Source organism: Scyliorhinus torazame, chromosome 9 (genome assembly GCF_047496885.1).
Source record: "Scyliorhinus torazame isolate Kashiwa2021f chromosome 9, sScyTor2.1, whole genome shotgun sequence".
In the NCBI taxonomy this organism is placed as follows: Eukaryota; Metazoa; Chordata; class Chondrichthyes; order Carcharhiniformes; family Scyliorhinidae; genus Scyliorhinus; species Scyliorhinus torazame.
In genome coordinates, this window is record NC_092715.1 from 243577791 (window position 1) to 243597113 (window position 19323).

Genomic DNA, 19323 nt, shown 5'->3' on the forward strand with positions numbered 1-19323 from the left:
AATATCGAATCCTTTTAAGGTTCTGCAAAACTGCAGCCACCTTGAGAAGTCAGTTCACAACAACTTGCATGACACAAGCCACGCAAGGAAATATTAGGTCAGATGACCAAAATCTTTGTACAAGAGGTAGGTAATAAGAAGTGACTTAAAAGGATGAAGATGAGGTGGAGAGGTGGAAATTAGGGAATTCCAGAGCTTAGAACCCCTGGTAACTGACGATCTGGCATCCAATGGTGCAGCAATTATAATTGGGAATGCACAGCAGGCTAGAATTAGAGGAACGCAGATATCTCAGACGATTGAAGATGAGACAGAGAGGGGTGAGGCCATGGAGGGATTTGAAAACAAGGATGAGAATTTTAAATCAAGATACTGCTCGACTGAGTAGGCCAATGTAGGTCAGCGAGTACAGGGAGTGAAGGGGAACAGGATTTGTTGTGAGAAGAGTTTTGAAGGACCTCAAGTTTATCGAGGGTAGAATGTGTGGGACCAGTCAGTACATTGTTGTTTTAGTTGAGTCGAGAGATAGGAAAGGCAAAAATTAGGGTTTCAGTAGCAGATCAGCTGAGACAAGAGGCAAAGTGGAGTGATGTTATGGACATGGAAATAGGTTGTTAAGATGCTACCGTGTAAAACAGCTTAGATTTCTGTGGTGTTACATACATCTTCAGAGTACTTCAGAGGATTATGGATACTGCACAGACGCTAAGCACGGCAGCATGGGGAAAGAGAGTTAAGAGGAAAATGAATAGAACGGCTTGAATGAGCTTTTTGAAGCCAGAGAGGTAAGTGAAGTTGCTGAGCAAGAGAAGTTGAAAGGACATGGCAGGGAGGCTCAAACAGGTAATGGTGAAGCAGGGAACAAGAACCAGGCCAGGGTTGGAGAATCAGCGAATGTGTGAAAGGGTATACATCAAGAGATATCACAGAGCTATGGAGAGAGCAAGGCTTTTCAGAGATTTGAAAGTAAGATTTGAAACCTCCAAGTCAATTTTCTGCAACGTGGAGGCTTGAGCGAGAACAAGCCACAAAATACCCAATTGACTTCTAGTTTCTGAATAGTAAGAGGCAGGCGGGTCACCATGGAGTCCAACCACCTGATGATTAAGAAAGTAGCACAAAGGCAAAATACTGCAGAAATAGAAGCAAAAATGCTGGAAAAACTCAGCATGTCAGGCAGCATCTGTGAAGCAAAACACACCTAGCTTCTGGTTTCAGGGCCAGAATATTACGGTTGTAGGTAAGTAATGTTATAGTGTGTAAGGAAACAATCTTGGTGACAGATTCAACGTGAGGAGAATGTTAAACTTGGGGTCAGGTTGCACGCATCCATTTTTCACCCCTAAGCCCGAGATTGCATCTAGGCCAAGGAGGTTTGCAAATGCTTATGAGAACCAAAGGGGTGGCTTTGAATTTGTCCTACTAAGGTGGAGATAGGTCTGATTTATGAATCTTAATAATAAGTCGGCAGTCATAGGTGGTAATAAAAAGCATTCTCCATGTCTCCACGACCCAACAACCCTCCAAAATATCGCCACTCCTCAAATTCTGGTCTCATGGACATCCATGATTTCAACTACTCCCACATCAATAGCATGCCTTCACCTGCCAAGGCCCCAAGTTAATTCCCTCCATAAACATCACCACTTTCCATGTCTCTTTATTCCTTTAAGATGCGGCTGAAGACCTACCCCTTTAAGCAAAGTGGACTGCCTAATATCTCCTGAAACAGAGGAGGAACCAAGAGAGGAACTGCCATGAAGGTGAAATATGGTGGATAAGCATTTGGAATGCAATCAATGAATCACTGTTGATGACACATGAAATGGCATTGTTGACTTTGATTAGACTGTTGCTGTGTCGCAAAAGGGCAGGAAAAGTGTTTTTACGTTTTCAGGGAGAAACGGGAGCTTCCTTCCAAGATTGAAAAGTGTTCCAGAACTTCAGTTTACTGCAGTGCAGAATACAAGTGTCCTCTAGACTCTAGAGAATCAAAATACCAGGAGAAGAGCAGGAGAATGGGGGTGAGAAAAATATCAGCCATGATTGAATGGCGGAGCAGACTCCATGGGCTGAGTGGCCTAATTCTGCTTCTATGTCTTATGGTCTTATAGGAGTAAAACAAAAGTGTTCATCCCAAATGAGAGTGAACTCTTTCGGCACTCCTGATGTTTGGAGGCTGCTTCAATCATTCTGGCAACACCCCTGTAACAACAGGGTGCCGCAGATGGATCAATTGGATTCCATTCTGCTTCAGCTTTGCTTGTGTGAGCATCACAGACTAATAGCTGTATTCTGCCAACATTTATCTGGGTAGTGCAGCTGACCCAGTCATGACCTGCGGAGACGGTGATATTGATCATGAAAATTTTTTAAAGGAAATAATGAAAAGATGTGGCTTGAAGATTTCAAGTGATGAGGCTCTGACTATTTGCAGCTTGTTCCATTGTGGGCTTACCATTGGGAAGAAAGATTGTGACACTGTCTTGGAAACAAATGAGGCGGGATTCTCCACTCCCACGCCGAAGTGGCCGCGCCGCCGTGAACACCATCGAGGTTCACGACGGCGCAAAATGGCCCCGATCCCAACCGATTCAGGCCCTGACAATGGGCCAGGATCGGGGCCTCGTCATCTACACGTGCCAGGCCTTGTCGCCCGTGTGAAGGCGGCGCCGCACAGATGACGCGGCCGGCGCCGCATAACGGGCGTCATCCGCGCATGAGCGGTTGCCGTCCTCTCTAAGTCCGCCCCGATGGGCACCGATCGTCGGGCCACCCCACATTTGAGGTACCCCCCCGGTGCAGGATCCCCCCTCGCCCCCCTGCAGGCCGCCCCCCCAGCGTTCACGCACCGCTCACGACGGCAGCGACCAGGTGTGGACGGCGCCGGGGGGAACCCGCCGTTTTGGCCTGGCCGCTCGGCCCATCCGGGCCTGAGAATAGTGGGGGTGCCGGAGAATCGCCATTTTGGGTGTCTCCGGCGATTCTCCGGCCTGCGACCCGCGAAACTCGACCGGGCCGTTCCCGCCGCTTGGGAGAATCGCGGGAGGGCGTCGGACCGGCGTCCCGGGAAATTTTGGCGGCCCAGGCAATTCTCCCAACCGGCGTGGGAGTGGAGAATCGCGCCCTCGGTCTTTGTAGTTTGTGTGGATGGCCTACTCGTGTTTTGTCTTTATCGGAGGGCACCAGCTACTTGTTTCTATCAGTTCTCACCAGTCCATTCCAGGTTTCATAGAACGTGGTCAGTCTATGTTTTTTCTTCCTTTGTCGAATCGATTCCCATTCCAAATCTTTGACCAAGGATGTGACACTGGTGTATTTCCCATTCAGATTCATACAGAATCGTGCAGCATGCCTTTGGATCGCTTCAATCTTATTTATATTCTCGTCATATAAAATTCCACACACAACCTGCATACTCCAGGACTCGACGAACTTTGGTAAGCCAAAATATTTTTATGACAATACCAAAGATTCTGCCTCAGAAATCCAAGAATACTGTTTGCTTTGGGTGTTATCCGAGTGAGGAATCCTCATTGTTTAAGGTATACCTGTTACGGGAATTTGGTTACAGAACTTATCTGTTGGTGGATCTTTTCTGTTGCTGATACACATGACGGAGCATTCCCTGTGGAATTGTTAGGGGGTTTATGTGAACTAAGTAAGCTTCTCTTATAATGCTTAGGCAGTACCTTCATTGTAAACCTTTCCTTATTATCCATAACTAGCGGAATTATTTTAAAATTCAACAATAGTGCGAAAGGGGCTTTTTTTTTTAAACAAACAATTTTTAATGAGCTATTTTTGGCATAACAAACAACCACAGTACAAAAAACAATAGAGTACAAAGAACAGTAATCAAAAAAACAGCCGCCGACATCCGTCCATCCAAGGCCCAAGGCCTACTCTATACTACCCTGGCCCCCCCATCCCCCCTCGCTGACGATTAATTCCCCGCGAAGAAGTCAGCGAATGGTTGCCACCTCCGGACGAACCCGGACACCGACCCCCTCAAGGCGAACTTGATCTTTTCCAGGCCGAGAAAGCGCGCCATGTTGGTTAACCAGGCCTCTGACTTCGGAGGCCTAGACTCCCTCCAAGCCAGTAGTATCCGTCGCCGGGCTACCAAGGAGGAAAAGGTCAGAACACCTGCCTCGCCCTCCTCCTGAACACCCGGGTCCTCCAACACCCCAAAGCTCGTTACCCCTGGACTAATTTCCATCTTTGTCTTCAATACCCTTGACATGACATCCGCAAACCCCTGTCAATATCCCCTAAGTTTTGGGCATGCCCAGAACATGTGGACATGGTTCGCTGGTCCACCTGTACATCTGACACACTTGTCTTCCACCCCAAAAAATGTACTCATCCGGGTCGCTGTCATGTGCGCCCGGTGCACCACTTTAAACTGGATCAAGCGGAGCCTTGCGCATGTCACGGTCGCTTTGACCCTGCTCAGCGCCTCCGCCCATAGGCCGTCCTCCATCTCATCCCCCAGTTCCTCCTCCCACTTACACTTCAGCTCCTCTGTATGCGTCTCCTCCACCCCCATTAATTCTTTGTAGATGTCCAAGATGCTCCCCTCCCCCACCCATCCCCTAGGCACTACCCTATCTTGAATCCCTCTTCGTGGCAGGAGTGGAAAGAATGGTACCTGCCTGCGCAGAAAGTTCCGCACCTGTAGATATCTGAAATCATTCCCTGCTGCCAGCCCGAACTTCTCCTCCAGCGCCCTTAAGCTAGGAAAGCTCCCCTCCAGAAACAGGTCCCCCCATCGTCTCAATCCCCGCACTTTGCCATACCCAAAATCCCCCATCTAAGCTCCCCGGAGTGAACCGATGATTGTTGCATATTGGGGACCAAACAGACGCCCTCACTGCACCAACAAATCTCCTCCACTGACCCCAGATCCTCAGGGCCGCCACCACCACGGGGCTTGTGGAATATCTCGCCAGTGGGAGTGGCAATGGTGCCGCTATCAGCGCCCCTATGCTGGTGCCCCTGCATGAGGCTGCTTCCATCCGCTCCCAAGCTGCCCCCGTCCCCACCACCCACTTCCTTATCATTGCAATATTGGCTGCCCAGTAATAATTACTAAAATTTGGCAGGGCAAGCCCCCCCTCCCCCCCGATTCCTCTCGAGCGAAAGGGGCATTTTTGAGTCAGTACTTGATTGAACTTCCTGCCCAATTTTCATTTCCATTGAGCCACTATACTGTAAAGCAGATTCAACAGCTGTTTCTGGATTGCTGGATGGTGACAATGTTCCTGGTTTCAGTGGTCTAATTGCTGGATTAAATAATGTCCCAACTTCTTTGAGCTATTCAGCACACTTCAGACGAAATTTGCCTTACCTTGCAATCTACCATTGTCAAGAGGACAAGCTCTTTCAGCAGAGTGGATTCTCTAGAAATCAGGGCCATATCCAATTATACATGGCCCGAGAGAGAAAAGGAGTCCCCACTCGTCAATGGGCCATGAACGAGAGGCACAGATTTAAAGTGACTTGCAAATGCGATGTGAGAAAAAACATTTTCACACAGCGAGTGGTTTGGGTCTGGAATGTGCTGCCTGGAAGTGTGGTGGAGGCAGGTCCTATCGAGGCATTCAAAAGGGAAATGGAGGATTATTTGAATAGAAACTGTGCAGGGGTACAAGGAAAAGGCACAAAGTCATAATGGTCATTTGGAGAGCTGGCGCAGACAGGCCGAATGGCCTCCTTCTGCGCCATAAAGAAAAGTACAGCACAGGAACAGGCCCTTCAGCCCTCCAAACCTGTGCCGACCATGCTGCCTGTCTAAACTAAAATCTTCTGCACTTCCGGGGTCCGTATACCTCTATTCCCATCCTATTCATGTTTTTGTCAAGATGCCCCTTAACGTCACTATCGTCCCTACTTCCACCACCTCCTCCAGCAGCGAGTTCCAGGCACCCACTACCCCGTGTAAAAAAACTTGCCTCGTACATCTCCTCTGAACCTTGCCCCTCGCACCTTAAACCTATGCACCCTAGAAATTGACCCCTCAACCCTGGGAAAAAGCCTCTGACTATCCACTCTGTCTATGCCCCTCATAATTTTGTAGATCTCTATCAGGTCGCCCCTCAACCTCTGTTGTTCCAGTGAGAACAAACCGAGTTTATTCAACCTCTCCTCATAGCTAATGCCCTCCATACCAGGCAACATCCTGGTAAATCTCTTCTGCACCCTCTCTAAAGCCTCCACATCCTTCTGGTAGTGTGGCGACCAGAATTGAACACTATATTCCAAGTGTGGCCTAACTAAGGTTCTATACAGCTGCAACATGACTTGCCAATTCTTATACTCAATGCCCCGGCCAATGAAGGCAAGCATGCCGTATGCCTTCTTGACTACCTTCTCCACCTGTGTTGCCCCTTTCAGTGACCTGTGGACCTGTACACCTAGATCTCTCTGACTGTCAATACTCTTGAGGGTTCTACCATCCACTGTACATTCCCTACCTGCATTAGACCTTCCAAAATAGCTTGTGAAAAGTTCCCAGAAATAGGAGAAGAGGATGCAGGCAGCTTTGTTGGGATCAGTAATCAATCTGATCGCAGAGGAGGTAATAGGATAAGGTTTTTGTGAAGATTTCTGATTGGCTAGACCTAGTGTAAGGCAGCTGGAAGGTGTGCAGGCCACGTTAAGATTTAAATCTCCAAACCACCTGATAAGACTGCGTATATTTAAGCCATTTGTTCTGAGCAAGAAGTATAAGAAGTGAAGAATACTCAAATCAAAATATTTTAAACTTGCCCTTATGGGCGGAATTCAGCTATTGCACCCTTGAATTACATAATGCAGCATATCCCAGATGAAGAGCAGAGCTGGCTACAATACTTTATCCTGAAATAAGGAAACTGAATTCCAAGTAAATATTATGACAGGTGCTTTAACAGACATACCACATGCAACGTTCCAGTGGTTTGATATAACTCAGGCACCACCTACAGTATGAGATCTCAGATCTCTGTTACTGCCTCAAAAGGTGGACAAAACGGGAAAGCAATTTCTCCCGATATTTAATTATCGGAAGAACACAACTGCAAATTAAACTATGGACACTTTTATTCATTTAAAGTTCATATTTTAAGTAGAAAATAGACTTACAACACCTATGAAGCATTCCTTGTATTTTAATTGTGACAAATTCACAGTGGCACAAGACAGAACCAAGATCTCACAAATGCAGATGTTGAATGAACTCAGTTATGGCGATGCCCCCACCCACCCAGACCCTTCCTTTAGAATCTTCAGCAGAATTCTGCCCCTATTATTATTATTAGGAAATCACCATCTTTCTGGTGGGATTTTCAGGATCTGGAAATTTCTCATTTTAACCATCAGCGATAAGGAAATGTGGTTTCAAAATTCTCCACCTCACTCACTGCGAGAAACAAAATGTGGAGAGGGAACCTTCACACGGACCAGCTTTTGGGAAAGGAAATGAGGGCACTACTTTAGCCTTCCAGTTGCAGCCAGTTTGATGGTCCCCCCCCAGTTAACATCAAACACACAGAAACAAGCAGCTATGATTTTGATTGGGGCGAGTTAGAGTGAAGAGGAGGACTACCAAAGCAGGAATTTGTCCCAAATATCAAAATGAAATGTATCTTTTCGACAGATGTCTAGAGTTACCTCTATTCAACTGTAGTTTCCAAGAAGCAGTGTTCTCATTTCCGTCCCCAATAGCTGAAGTCCACGGCGATTCTCTTTCTCAAATGCGCCAATGCATTTTGTTTCTTGCAGTGAGAGGAGAACGTTAAAGCAACATTTCATCTTTAGTGATTGTTAAAATGAGAAAAGAGGCTATTGCCCAGTGGACTAGTAATCCAGGCCCCCCCGAGTAATGCTCTGGGGACCTGGGTTCGAATTCCACCACAGCAGATGGTGAAACTTGAATTCAATAAAAAAAATCTGGAATTAAACATCTAATGACAAACATGAGACCATGTTAAGCTCCAATGGTAACTCTTAAGAATTGGAAAGCACATCTTGACTTCTTCCACGCCAAGTTTATTGCTTTCAGCAATCATTTCTCCAACAACTTCCACAGTGCCACCTGTATCCACTTTATATTTGGTGCTGTCTAATAAACAATAAGTGGAGTAAATTAAACAATTAAAACCCCAATTCCAACATAAGCATGAGGAAACATTAACTATTTCCTAACAGGCCATTGTCGACTGTCGTAAAAACCTATCTGGTTCACTAATGTCCTTTAAGAAATGAAATCTGTCATCCTTGGCTACATGTGACTCCACATCCACAGCAATGTGGCTGATTTTTAACTGCCCTCTGTAATGGCCTAGCAATGCCACTCAACTCAAGGGCAATTAGGGATGGGCAATAAATGTTGACCCAGCTAGTGACACCCGTACTCCTTGAACAAAGTTTTAAAAAGCCTATCTTAAACCAGAAAAATGGTGATTGCCTAACAATAATAGGGACAGAATTATACGGAGATCCCAAACTCATACATACTGCAACTTAATATATTCACAGCTTAATATAACTCAAACCAATCCCCGTTATAATATCATTTCCGAAAAGACTCGTTGTCTTTACCTGTGCACCTTATTTCCAAAGCACAGATTTACTGATCCGTCAATCGCATGGTTAAATTAAAATTACCAACACATCTTATGCTGAGAACTGAAACAAATCAAAGAATGCTCCTACATACCTGAACTCTGAACTTCCACATTGTGCCAACAGGAGTGCCAGGTATGGGGCCATAATGGTTAGAAGGAACTATTGTGCATTCCTTCGTGCGGCCAACACAGGCCATACCCTGTGTACACAAGATAGATTGATGAAAGATACATTGATAATCCCTCTGATATTTTCAATCAGCGCTCTAATGAACGTACATGCACGTAACTGAAATGGACAAACAGCAGTGCCCACCTTGCCCCAGTCTCTCTGACTTGCAGTGCTGGCAGACGGCATCTTGGCCTTCTTCTTGCTTTCTTTCAGCTTTTCCCCTGCTCGCACAACTTCACTTGTATCATTTTTACAGGAGGGGCAATACCTGCAAATATGCAATTTTCAAATGTAGAATTACGGGCTGCACGGGATATATTGAAATGGCCCAAGTTCGTAAATCCAAGTTCCAGCATCCTGTGTTAGTTTTTCCTCAAGACGTATACATGCAACATTTGATAGTAAAACATTTCAAAGTAACAGGAAAAGTGTGTGTGTGTGTGTGTGTGTGTGTGGGGGGGGGGGGGGGGGGAATTTTCTGTTACTTTTTCTAACCTGCACGCTTCTTGTGTAATTGTAAATGGCTGCAATCACTCTCAGAAACTGTGCCTATTTAACACCACTCCACATAGACTTCGCAGGACAGACTCAGCATAAACACAGCTCCAGCTTCACTTGAGAAAACAATTAGTTTTGAACAGTAACTTCAGGTTAAGTGTACATAGAGAAATGCCTCCTTTATCTAACTTCTTCATGGGAGGATGGTTGGCAAACTCCAGCTGCTTCCTAATAAGTTTGTTTTAGTTAGTAGGCTTTTCGCCTGCGTCCAAAAGTTAATCATGAACCTATGATTGAAAGTCAACTATGAAATATGACATAAAACTGCAACAGTGCAACTAAATAAATACAGAAAGGCAGCATTAATTGCCACGAATAACTCACCAGTACACAATGCCTGACCAGCATCTAATGTCAAACACAATGGCATTGAATATGCATAAAATCTCCACAAATAATTCACAGGGCATAGTGCTTTCAGGTTCAATTATAGATTTCATTCCATTTAAACTTACTTTTACCTATTGCTTTATTTTGCTTAAGGCCGTGCATAACTCAATAACACACATATAAGCCACTCTTGCAACTGACTGCTAGTCATTAAGTTAAGGATCGACTTTGCCTCAGAACTTTTTTAACCAGCTGGCTTGGAGAGACAAGCTCAGATTGGGACTTCAACACAAGTAACAGCTCGTGGGGTTACAGCTCTCCACAGTGCAACTGATGACTGCCCTGGCTCACTGGGTTTCCATTACAATACACTGCTGTACTCTGGATAAGCTAACCTGAGCAATTTCATGATTTAAATTCTGGACACAGACTCAAGAACCTACTAATCAACAAATTTATTAGGCAGCATCTGAAGGCTTCCTATTATCTTCCTATAAAGAAGTTAGATGAAGTTGTGTATAACAGCCTCAACTCAAGAGTGATCTGGGATCTGGAGTTGGGATGGGGCAGTGTTTCCTCAGAATCTGTCCTGCTAAAGCCAAGTGAGGAAGTGGTCTAAATAGGCAGTTTCTGAGAGTAATTGCAGTGATTGAAATTTCACAAGAAGCGTCTAGGTTACAAAAAGTAAAAGCAAATTATTTTTATCTCCCCCCTCCGTCCCTTTCTTTGGAGATACATTGCTGCCAGATGCTGTAGATATACATATTGAGAAACAATTAACAGAAGATGCTGGAAATGCATAACAGGTTAGTCAGTGTCACAGCAAGGACAGCTAAAATGTTTCAATGCAATGCTTTGTCAGAAAGATAAACACTTCAGAAGAGTCAGGAATATGGCTGACGGAGAAACAACACATTAATAAGAGGAATGCTAGCCGAGGCAATGTAAAAGCACCAACAGAACTAACGAATGCACAAGTTGCTAGGGCAACAAACAAAATAGTCAAGGGCGGGGAGACACGCACAAGGACGAAGGTGAGGGAATGGAGATTAGAACAATTAGAAAATCCTGTCGTTACAGGAGGTTGGAATTGAAAGACAGGAAATGCTGCAAAAACAAAGTCAAGAATAAGCTCAGCCAGGAGGGGGTGGTCAGTGGCGGTTGGGAAGTAGCTGCGGGCTCAGGAATCACCCTGGCAAGTGGGGCTGTACGTTCCTCGTGAACAGGAGACGATTGGGGCCAGAATTGTAAATTGTCCAATTGGCAGATTTCATCACAAGAATTAGAGATGTGGATAAGGAAACAGAAGGTGAACTAAATAATAGTCAAGTCAACATCGACTAGCTCCCCATCCTCCTCATTTCCAAATCCTTATTCATTAATTTGTGCATAGTTTATGCGACCCCCCCACCTCTGTAAACTCCTCTGGCTCCACATGGTGGTTCCTGCACTGCCTTCTTCCAACATTCGTCCTCTTTCTGCCCCATCAGTTATTCAGTTTTCACTCTTCGTGTCCCCGGGTTCTGGAATCTCTACTTTAAACTCAGTCTCCACCTCCCTGTGTCTCACCTTACCTTCGTAAGTCACTTTGAAATCTCTTACTAATATCCAATTCCAGTTCAGAGATACTAAAGCTGTTTGTGCTAGTTGTTCTTGTTGTAACTATAATTCATTTGCCCTTCTTTCATCACTGAAAAGGCTGCTCTCGTTGAGACTCTGTATCTTACGAGTGGCTGAAATAGATATTTTAGGATCAGTAAATAGTGGTTTCAGTTCAATTCAGAGCTTCACCTGAATCGTTCCCACTGGTAACAAATGAGTCATAAAGAGTCTCCTGTTCTACCCCCTCATCACTCCCAAATAAAACAAAATAATTTACCAGTCCTCATCATCTGGTATCTTGCTGAGGGGTGGATTCAGGCAGTATATGTGATATGCCATATTACACTCGTCACACAGCAGCTGCATGTCTGGGTCCTGCTTCCCACCACATAATCGACAGGCGCAAAATCTGCATTCTTTGTCGGGATCCGCCTTGCAGTATTTACACTCCGGGCCGCTCTTCCCTGGAGAGGGGGAGGGGAAAGTGGGAACAAAACAATTTCTTGAATCAAACACCATCGCGGAGGTGACTGAACATTTTGTTTAATTCCCAGCATATGAATAGCCTCATACTTTTAAACTGTCCATCAGCTAATGTGATTGCAGCAGCTCCAGGTGCTTCAATCTTGTAGATTTCGTCCAAAAATGCCACCTTGCAGTCACCTATCATATCTAGAGGGCCACTGTAGAAAGACAAAAAGCTATAAGTTTACCTATGCAGTACTGAGCGATTAGATACACGTTCAAACTCATACAGGACCTCTAAAGAAACCCTTTGTCATCTCATATGAGGGAACATATTTTAAGCGTGCACACCATGAACCTCTTTGCAATTTTCTCTGTTGCAACAATTCCATCACAGTCTGATTGTAACGGTAAAGATGGAAGTTAAAAAATGCTAATTTGCAAAACCATTTATTAATAAAATTTGCCCCACACACATGCACACATGCAAAATCTCAAAGGGCTTCCATATGGATATTGCCAAGTAATTGTTCCAATGTGGAATTCAGCAATTTTAGAATGGGTCATCTCTCTGACATCTCAATTAATAACAATCATCAATGCAGGCAGTGTTCAAGCAGAAAGAATAAACTCATAATGCCAAAGGAGGGCGGCACGGTGACGAGGACTGCTGTCTCACAGCGCCAGGGAACCGGGTTCAATTACGGCCTCGGGCGGCTGTGTGTGGAGTCTGCACTTTCTCCCCGTGTCTACGTGGGTATCCTCCCGGTGCTCCGGTTTTTCCTTCCACAGTCCAAAGATGTTCCACTTAGGTGGATTTGTCATGCCAGTGTCCAAAGGTTTAGGGGCATCTTTTGGGTTACGGGGATATAGGGTGAGGGCCTGACTCTAGGTAGGGTGCTCTTTCAGAGGGTCAGTGCAGACTTGATGGGCCAAGTGGTCTCCTTCTGCACTATAGGGATTCTAAGAAGGGCCCTTAAATGAAAGTTGCCGTATATAGATGTATACCTAGATGCAATTCTGAATGTACCAGATTTCTGCAGGATATGTTGCAGGTATAGACTGAACAAATTCTGTAACAGCCCAGTAAACCTCAAACCACATTCTGGATAAATCTCGGAAGATTCAAAATATGGTCATAATGAGTAATGATGAGCAATACAGATTTTCACTGTAGATTAAATTTAGTGTTTCAGTCTAACTCCACTGTTGACAACAGCTTCAGATGACAATGAAAGCACACCTTTCAAAGCTCAGTATTGCCACAGGGCAGCATGGTGGCGCAGTGGGTTAGCCCTGCTGCCTCACAGCGCCGAGGCCCCAGGTTCGATCCCGGCTCTGGGTCACTGTCCGTGTGGAGTTTGCACATTCTCCCCGTGTTTGCGTGGGATTCACCCCCACAACCCAAAGATGTGCAGGGTAGGTGGATTGGCCACGCTAAATTGGAAAAAGTGAATTGGGTATTCTAAATTTTAGGGAAAAAAAAGCTCAGTATTGCCACTATATCAGTGTGTGCCTTTTCTTTTCTTGTTTAGTCGCTGCTTTATTTTCTCTTGCTGACCAAGATGCTCCCCCTCCCTGCTCCTGTACAGTCAAATGCCTCAAAAGCCAATCGAATGAGCAGCTCTAGCATGGAGCCAACAACCAATCTGCTCACTACAATCCTTCTTAAGCTGTGCCATTCTTCACAATATTAACAAAATGCTTCAGTTTAATATTCAAATTAGATTTGCCACTCCTGATCAATATGGTTAAAATGAAAATCGTCATTCAGGCAATTTTGGCACAATCACAATGTTCATTTTCACAAGCTGAGATCACGCTGATATTAAGTTTCCATGTACTTGCGGAACTCTGCCAGTGACTGATGGTTAGTACAGCTTTCAGTCAAAGTTGGAGATAAGCATCACAAGGGAACAGTGATTACGTTCACTCTATATGCTCGGGTGCATCAAGACATTGTGACAATGACAAATGGCTATAATTATATGAGGTTGAAGTCTATACTGACAACTGAAACTGGAAACCAATTCCAAGCAATTTACTGCCATAAATATCAAGTGACCCAGGATCATTGGCTTCTCAATTCTGTCAATATTTTGGCTCCTTTGATACAGCCTCGCGCGCTTAAAAAGTCTCCAGGTATTCGGTGAGGTGTTTTGATTAATCTTACATTAAAATTATACTTGTGGAGAGAGGTCAGAAGGAGTCTCTGAAGGACAACACTACTCTCCAGAGCAATCACTATGATATCAGGTTAATCTTTTCTGCTAGCCTGCAAAACAGCCTGTGAAGTTGAGACCTCAATGTTACAAAATCACATTAATAATGGTGATTGATACCAGATCAAACAGTGCGTGGCCATTAATCACAATGTACACAACCAAAACATTTGCAGTTGTCAACACAGCACTCTTGTTTTTCTGGCAGCAATGTAAAATGGCATTGGGTTGTCAATTTAAAACCACTGTAATTGCCCCCAAATGTAATACTATACAGATTAATATTCTTTTGCAGTAATTGGCTGCAAGTTAAAGCGCCAGTAATTTTATGATTCTGCAATCTTATTTTAACACGACATCGTTCGTCAACTGAATGCAACTTACTGACAGCTGCCATAACACATGGCCTAAAACCTCACCAAATTATTTCCTGGTGGTGTACACCTTGCTCTCCCCAGCTCCCAACACTAACATGGGGTCTGAATGCCACCTGCAAAGTCAGCATTTGTTAGCCACCCCGAATTGTCCTGGAGAAGGTTGTGGGCTCAAACTTATGAATAGGGAGAGATTGAGGGCTGAGTTATTCAGCAAATGTCATCACCTTAGTCTTGGCAATAAACAGTCTCCAACCTGAATCCTCCCACTTACTTCTAGAGTAAGGCATCAGTTAACAAGAGGAACACGTCACAAAGAAAACAGCAGAGGCTCTGGCCACATCTGAAATAACCTTGAACATGAAAGGATTGGAGCATTGCCAATGTAGCTCCCTTGTTCTCAAAGAAGAATAAAGGATAATTCAAGAAACTGCAGGCCAGTCAACCTAATATTAGTGACGGGCAAGGTCCTGGAGGCTATATGGCAGGATGCTGTTACGCCCCAGATAGAAAGGCACCGTTTTCGTTAAGTGTAATGTTGAAGGTTTGATAGGAACATCGAATCAGGAACAGAAGTAGGCAATTCAGCCCCTCCAGCTTGCTTCCCCATCCAATCAGATAATGGCTGATTTTAGAACCATAGAATTTACAGTACAGAAGGAGGCCCATCAAATCTGCACCGGCCCTTCCAAAGAGCACCCTGCTGAAGCACACGTATCTACCCTATCCCCGTAACCCAGTAACCCCCACTTAACATTTTTTGAACAAGGGCAATTTAGCATGGCCACTCCATCTAACCCGCACATCTTTGGAAACCGACGCAGACACGGGGAGAATGTGCAGACTCCGCACAGACAGTGACCCAGCCGGGAATCGAACCTGGGACCCTGGAGCTGTGATGCAACTGTGCTAACCACTATGCTACCACGCTGCCCATCTCTTCCTGATGTCAAATCCACCTCCCAACTGTCCTCCATCCCTTTAATCTCTTTTTAAAATCAGAATTATATCTATCTCCTTCTTGAAACCATTTAATGACTCAGATTCCACTGAACTATGGGGCAGCGAGTTCCACAAATTCACCACCCGGTGAGTAGTTTCTCCTCATCTCAGTTCTAAATCAACCGCCTCTCAATCTGTGACCTCCCATCTAGATTGCCCCACAAGGGGGAACAATTGGTCTACATTTACTTTATCAATCCCTTTTAGTATTTTGTATACCTCAAACATATCCCCTCTCATCCTTCTGAACGCCAGAGAGTATAAACCCAAATGGTTTAATCCCTCCTCATAACAACAACCCTTTCATCCCCAGAATGAATCTAGTGACCCTCCTCGGCATCTGGTTGCCTGTAAGAGCGTTGGAAACATAATCCATAATGAGTGGTTTTTAAAGGAAGTGGTTAAATATTTGAAAAGAAAAATGAAAACAGTATGGGACTGTTCTTTAAGATTGCCAGCATGTGTGTAATGGGCCAAATGGTATCCACATGTGCTGTGAATTGTATGAAATCCTGTAGGCTTTATTTCTCACTATCTATTGCAACTTTCAATATTTAATTTACTGTGGATTGTTCTTTATGTAGTCCTGATTGTTCTGCGCTATCATTTCAATCCTGAAATACTGTGTGTCTGGGGTTACAACGAACTGTAATTCAAGCTAGAAGACCTTGTAACAATATCCCACACTTGCTCGTCACCAACACAACTATCACTTGTAATGTGAAATAAAAAACAAAGTGCTGGAAGTGCTCAGCATGTCTGGCAGCACTAGTGGAGAGAGAAACCAAGTTAATGCTTCAAGGCAAAGGCGGCTCTTCTTCTGAACCACAATCACTGCCCAGATTATGTGCTCAAGTGATCGGAGAAGGATTCAAACCCTTAACTTTCTTATTCCACCAGAAGAACACCCCCACTGGAGCCAAGGCAGACAAATAATTGGTGCTCTGATGAAACATGGAATTCCATAGAACCACAGAATTCCTACAGTGCAGAAGGGGGCCATTCGGCCCATCGAGTCTGCACTGATCCTCTGGAAGAGCATGCTACCTAGGCCCACACCCCCTCCCTACCCCGTAACCCCACCTAACTTTAACATCTTTGGATACTAAAGAGCAATTTAGCATGGACAATCCACCTAACCTGCAAATCTTTGGACTGTGGAAGGAAACCAGAGCCCCAGGGAGAAACCGATGCAGACTCCACACAGTGCAAACTCCACACAGACAGTGAACCCGAGTCTGTGGCGCTGTGAGGTAGCTTAGCATAGGACGGAATGGGCACGTTAACATGTAGCAGAAATTAACTGGCGAAGTGAGTTTATAGTAAATCACAAAATAATCAATTTTATACCCATTGTTTCTTCAAAAGCAACTATCTGGTGCACCAGCCTGTGCTTAATGGTTCAAACCTGGCTACTTGCATCCTGTGCAAGTAGTGATAGCTGGAAAAGTACTTTTGAGTCTTGATTCTGGGTTGCTAAGTTTCAGAATTCATGTGATGGCGAAAGGTAGAAACAAACCATCTGGGACCATTAATCCCGATTCCTAACGTCCCAAATTGGCAGACAACCAGGGCAGGTTTGACCAGGATTAGACTGATCCCTAAAATGCCTCTGATTAAATTGCAGAATAAAACCTACTGCACAAAGCATTAAAAGTATTTTACAAGACAGAAACGGGTCGTTCAGCCAAATATGGACGTTTACGCTCTACCTGAGCCTTCTCCTACCCCAGCCTTCATTAATCTCCATTAAAATATCCTTTCATTCCAATCTCCACCATGTCCTTATCCAGCTTTCCCTCGTTGAATGCCTTGTTGCTGTTTGCCAATGTGGTAATATAATCAGGGCCTAGATTTAAGGCTGACTAAATTGGATATCTTAAATTAAAGAATTGGGCACTTCTAAATTAAAACCAGTTTGTTCCAGCAAGAAGCCTTATACAGAACTCAGACAGGTTGCCGTGGGCACGTCTGGAGCAGCCCCTGATAACCCGTCAAATAATTATCACTCCTACTGGAGATGCCATTGGCCTATTGTCCACAGTTCCTGATAACCTATCAAGCAATCTCGCTCCTCCCAGGGCGGGCTCAGGTGCCCTGTCAACAGGTCATCAACCAGACCATTGGGCACTGAGACCCTGCCTCCTGAGACTCCATTGGCCGAAGGCCAAGGGCAGGTGGAAAAGGAGGTGGGTGGCGACAGGGGGATAAAAATAGGCATTCCAGACATCTAGGGAGCAAAGATTCGAAGCAAGGACTTGGTGTGCGAGGTGACTTTGACCAGACCAGAAGGAAGGAAGGAAGCAAGAAAGAAACAGCCAGCGAGAATCACCTTTACAAAGAGGAACCAGAGGGACTAAGGGATCATATCTATAGCATACCAAACCACCTTTGCAGGTAGTATAGTCGATTCCTGGGTGTTTCTTGTATGTAAAGTGGGTAATTTACAGGTTAGCAATATTTAATAAAGTGTGTTGCATTATATCTGTGTCCGTACTTTGTTCTACTATAAATAAGGGCATCTGGGTAAAAAGTTTGGGTAAGTAAACTGGTCGAACGTATCAGAGGTTTTAAAGGTACAACAGCCTCGACCATAGGAGAGGTAACAAGTTTCACATTTTAACCACTCTCAGGATAAAGAGGTTTCTACTCAATTGCCTAGTGGATTTCTTGACTACCAAACATTTATGGCTCCTGGTTTTGCTTTCACCCCATGTGGAAACCTCTCTACATCTATCCTATCAAGTCTTTCATATCTTAACAGGTCACCCTTTAGTCTTCACTTTTCCAGTGAAGAGTCCCCCAGGTTGTTCTGATACAAGAGGATACTCTCTCAGTTCAGGTATCAGACGAGTTAGTCTATCGTTTACCTTCCTCAGTGCCTCTATATCCTTTTATAGAAAGCAGAACTGCTCACAGGACTCCAAGTTTGATCTAAACAAAGTTGGATAAAGGTTTTGTCACATCTCTGCTTTTCAATGCTATCCCTCGGGAAATGAACGTTTTGTTTAGTTTTTAAAGGGCATTTCTAATATTAGTGATCTACGTATCTGCACATCCAGATCTTGTTCTTCCTCTACACCATTCAGACTTTAATGCGAGTAGTATGTAGCCTCCTTATTCTTCCTACTAAATGTTATTCCCTCACACTTATCCATATTCTGCAAGTTTATTAATGTTGCCCGTATTTTGTCATATCCCTCATATTGACTAAACTCCCCAATTGTGAATTGGTGCGAATATTGATGAACGTGGCAGCTTGCAGTCTGAAGGGGTGGCAAGGTGTTAAATACCCTCCCAACAATGGCAGCCAGGGTGCGGAGTGGAGTCCTTCATGGGAGATGGGGGTCGGAAAGAGGGGGGGGGGGTGTTGATGGTGGCCCGTTTGACTGCTATTCCTATTTGCAACCTTTAAAACAGTCAGTATCTAAAAATTTAAGTTTTCTCATAATAAAGTGAAAGCATTCTCATCTGTACCCCTATACCATTTAAATATTCACTCAGTATCTCTGAAATATATATCCCTCATAATAAAGTGGAAGTGATCCCAACTGTACCCCTAAACCCGTTAAAAGGTATGTCAGCATGCCTATGTCAGCATGCCAAGTTTAAAGGTCTGAGATAAGGGTGAAAGTAATCCCTTTAAATTACATTTTCCTTTAAAGTATAGAAGTCTGTGTGTATGCCAAGTAGACAAAGCTTTGAACTGCTTTGTTTACATTCAACTTCACGCACCATTGCCTGTTAAAAGCTTTCTGATTGATGGGTGCAGGCAGTTTCAAAGGGGAAATTTAGATTGTTTTTTTTATGTAGCTTTGAAAGATCCAATAACTCTGGGTTGCAGGTGTTTTACTAACTGCAGCTTTTTAAAAAAACTAGTCTGCCTCTGGTCCCAAGTGCTTCCTAGAAAGTGCATCTGTGTGGGTGGGTACAGAACGGAGTGTGGGGGAGGGAATGGGGGTCCATGCCAGCGATTGGAGGAGATG

At 44.5% G+C, this 19323-nt stretch overlaps 1 protein-coding gene across 2 annotated transcripts in view; it reads right to left on the reverse strand.

The window, feature by feature from the left end:
- The window catches only part of LOC140429776 (E3 ubiquitin-protein ligase UHRF1-like), a 168224-nt gene that overhangs the window by 25517 nt on the left and 123384 nt on the right, over window positions 1-19323 (reverse strand). For both annotated transcript variants that reach the window (XM_072517222.1, XM_072517221.1), the window contains 4 exons: window positions 11848-11957; window positions 11552-11738; window positions 8929-9052; window positions 8705-8812 (listed from right to left, as the gene is read on the reverse strand). In XM_072517222.1, coding sequence (XP_072373323.1) covers window positions 8705-8812; window positions 8929-9052; window positions 11552-11738; window positions 11848-11957 — 529 coding nt within the window. The remainder of the gene's footprint in view (window positions 1-8704; window positions 8813-8928; window positions 9053-11551; window positions 11739-11847; window positions 11958-19323) is intronic.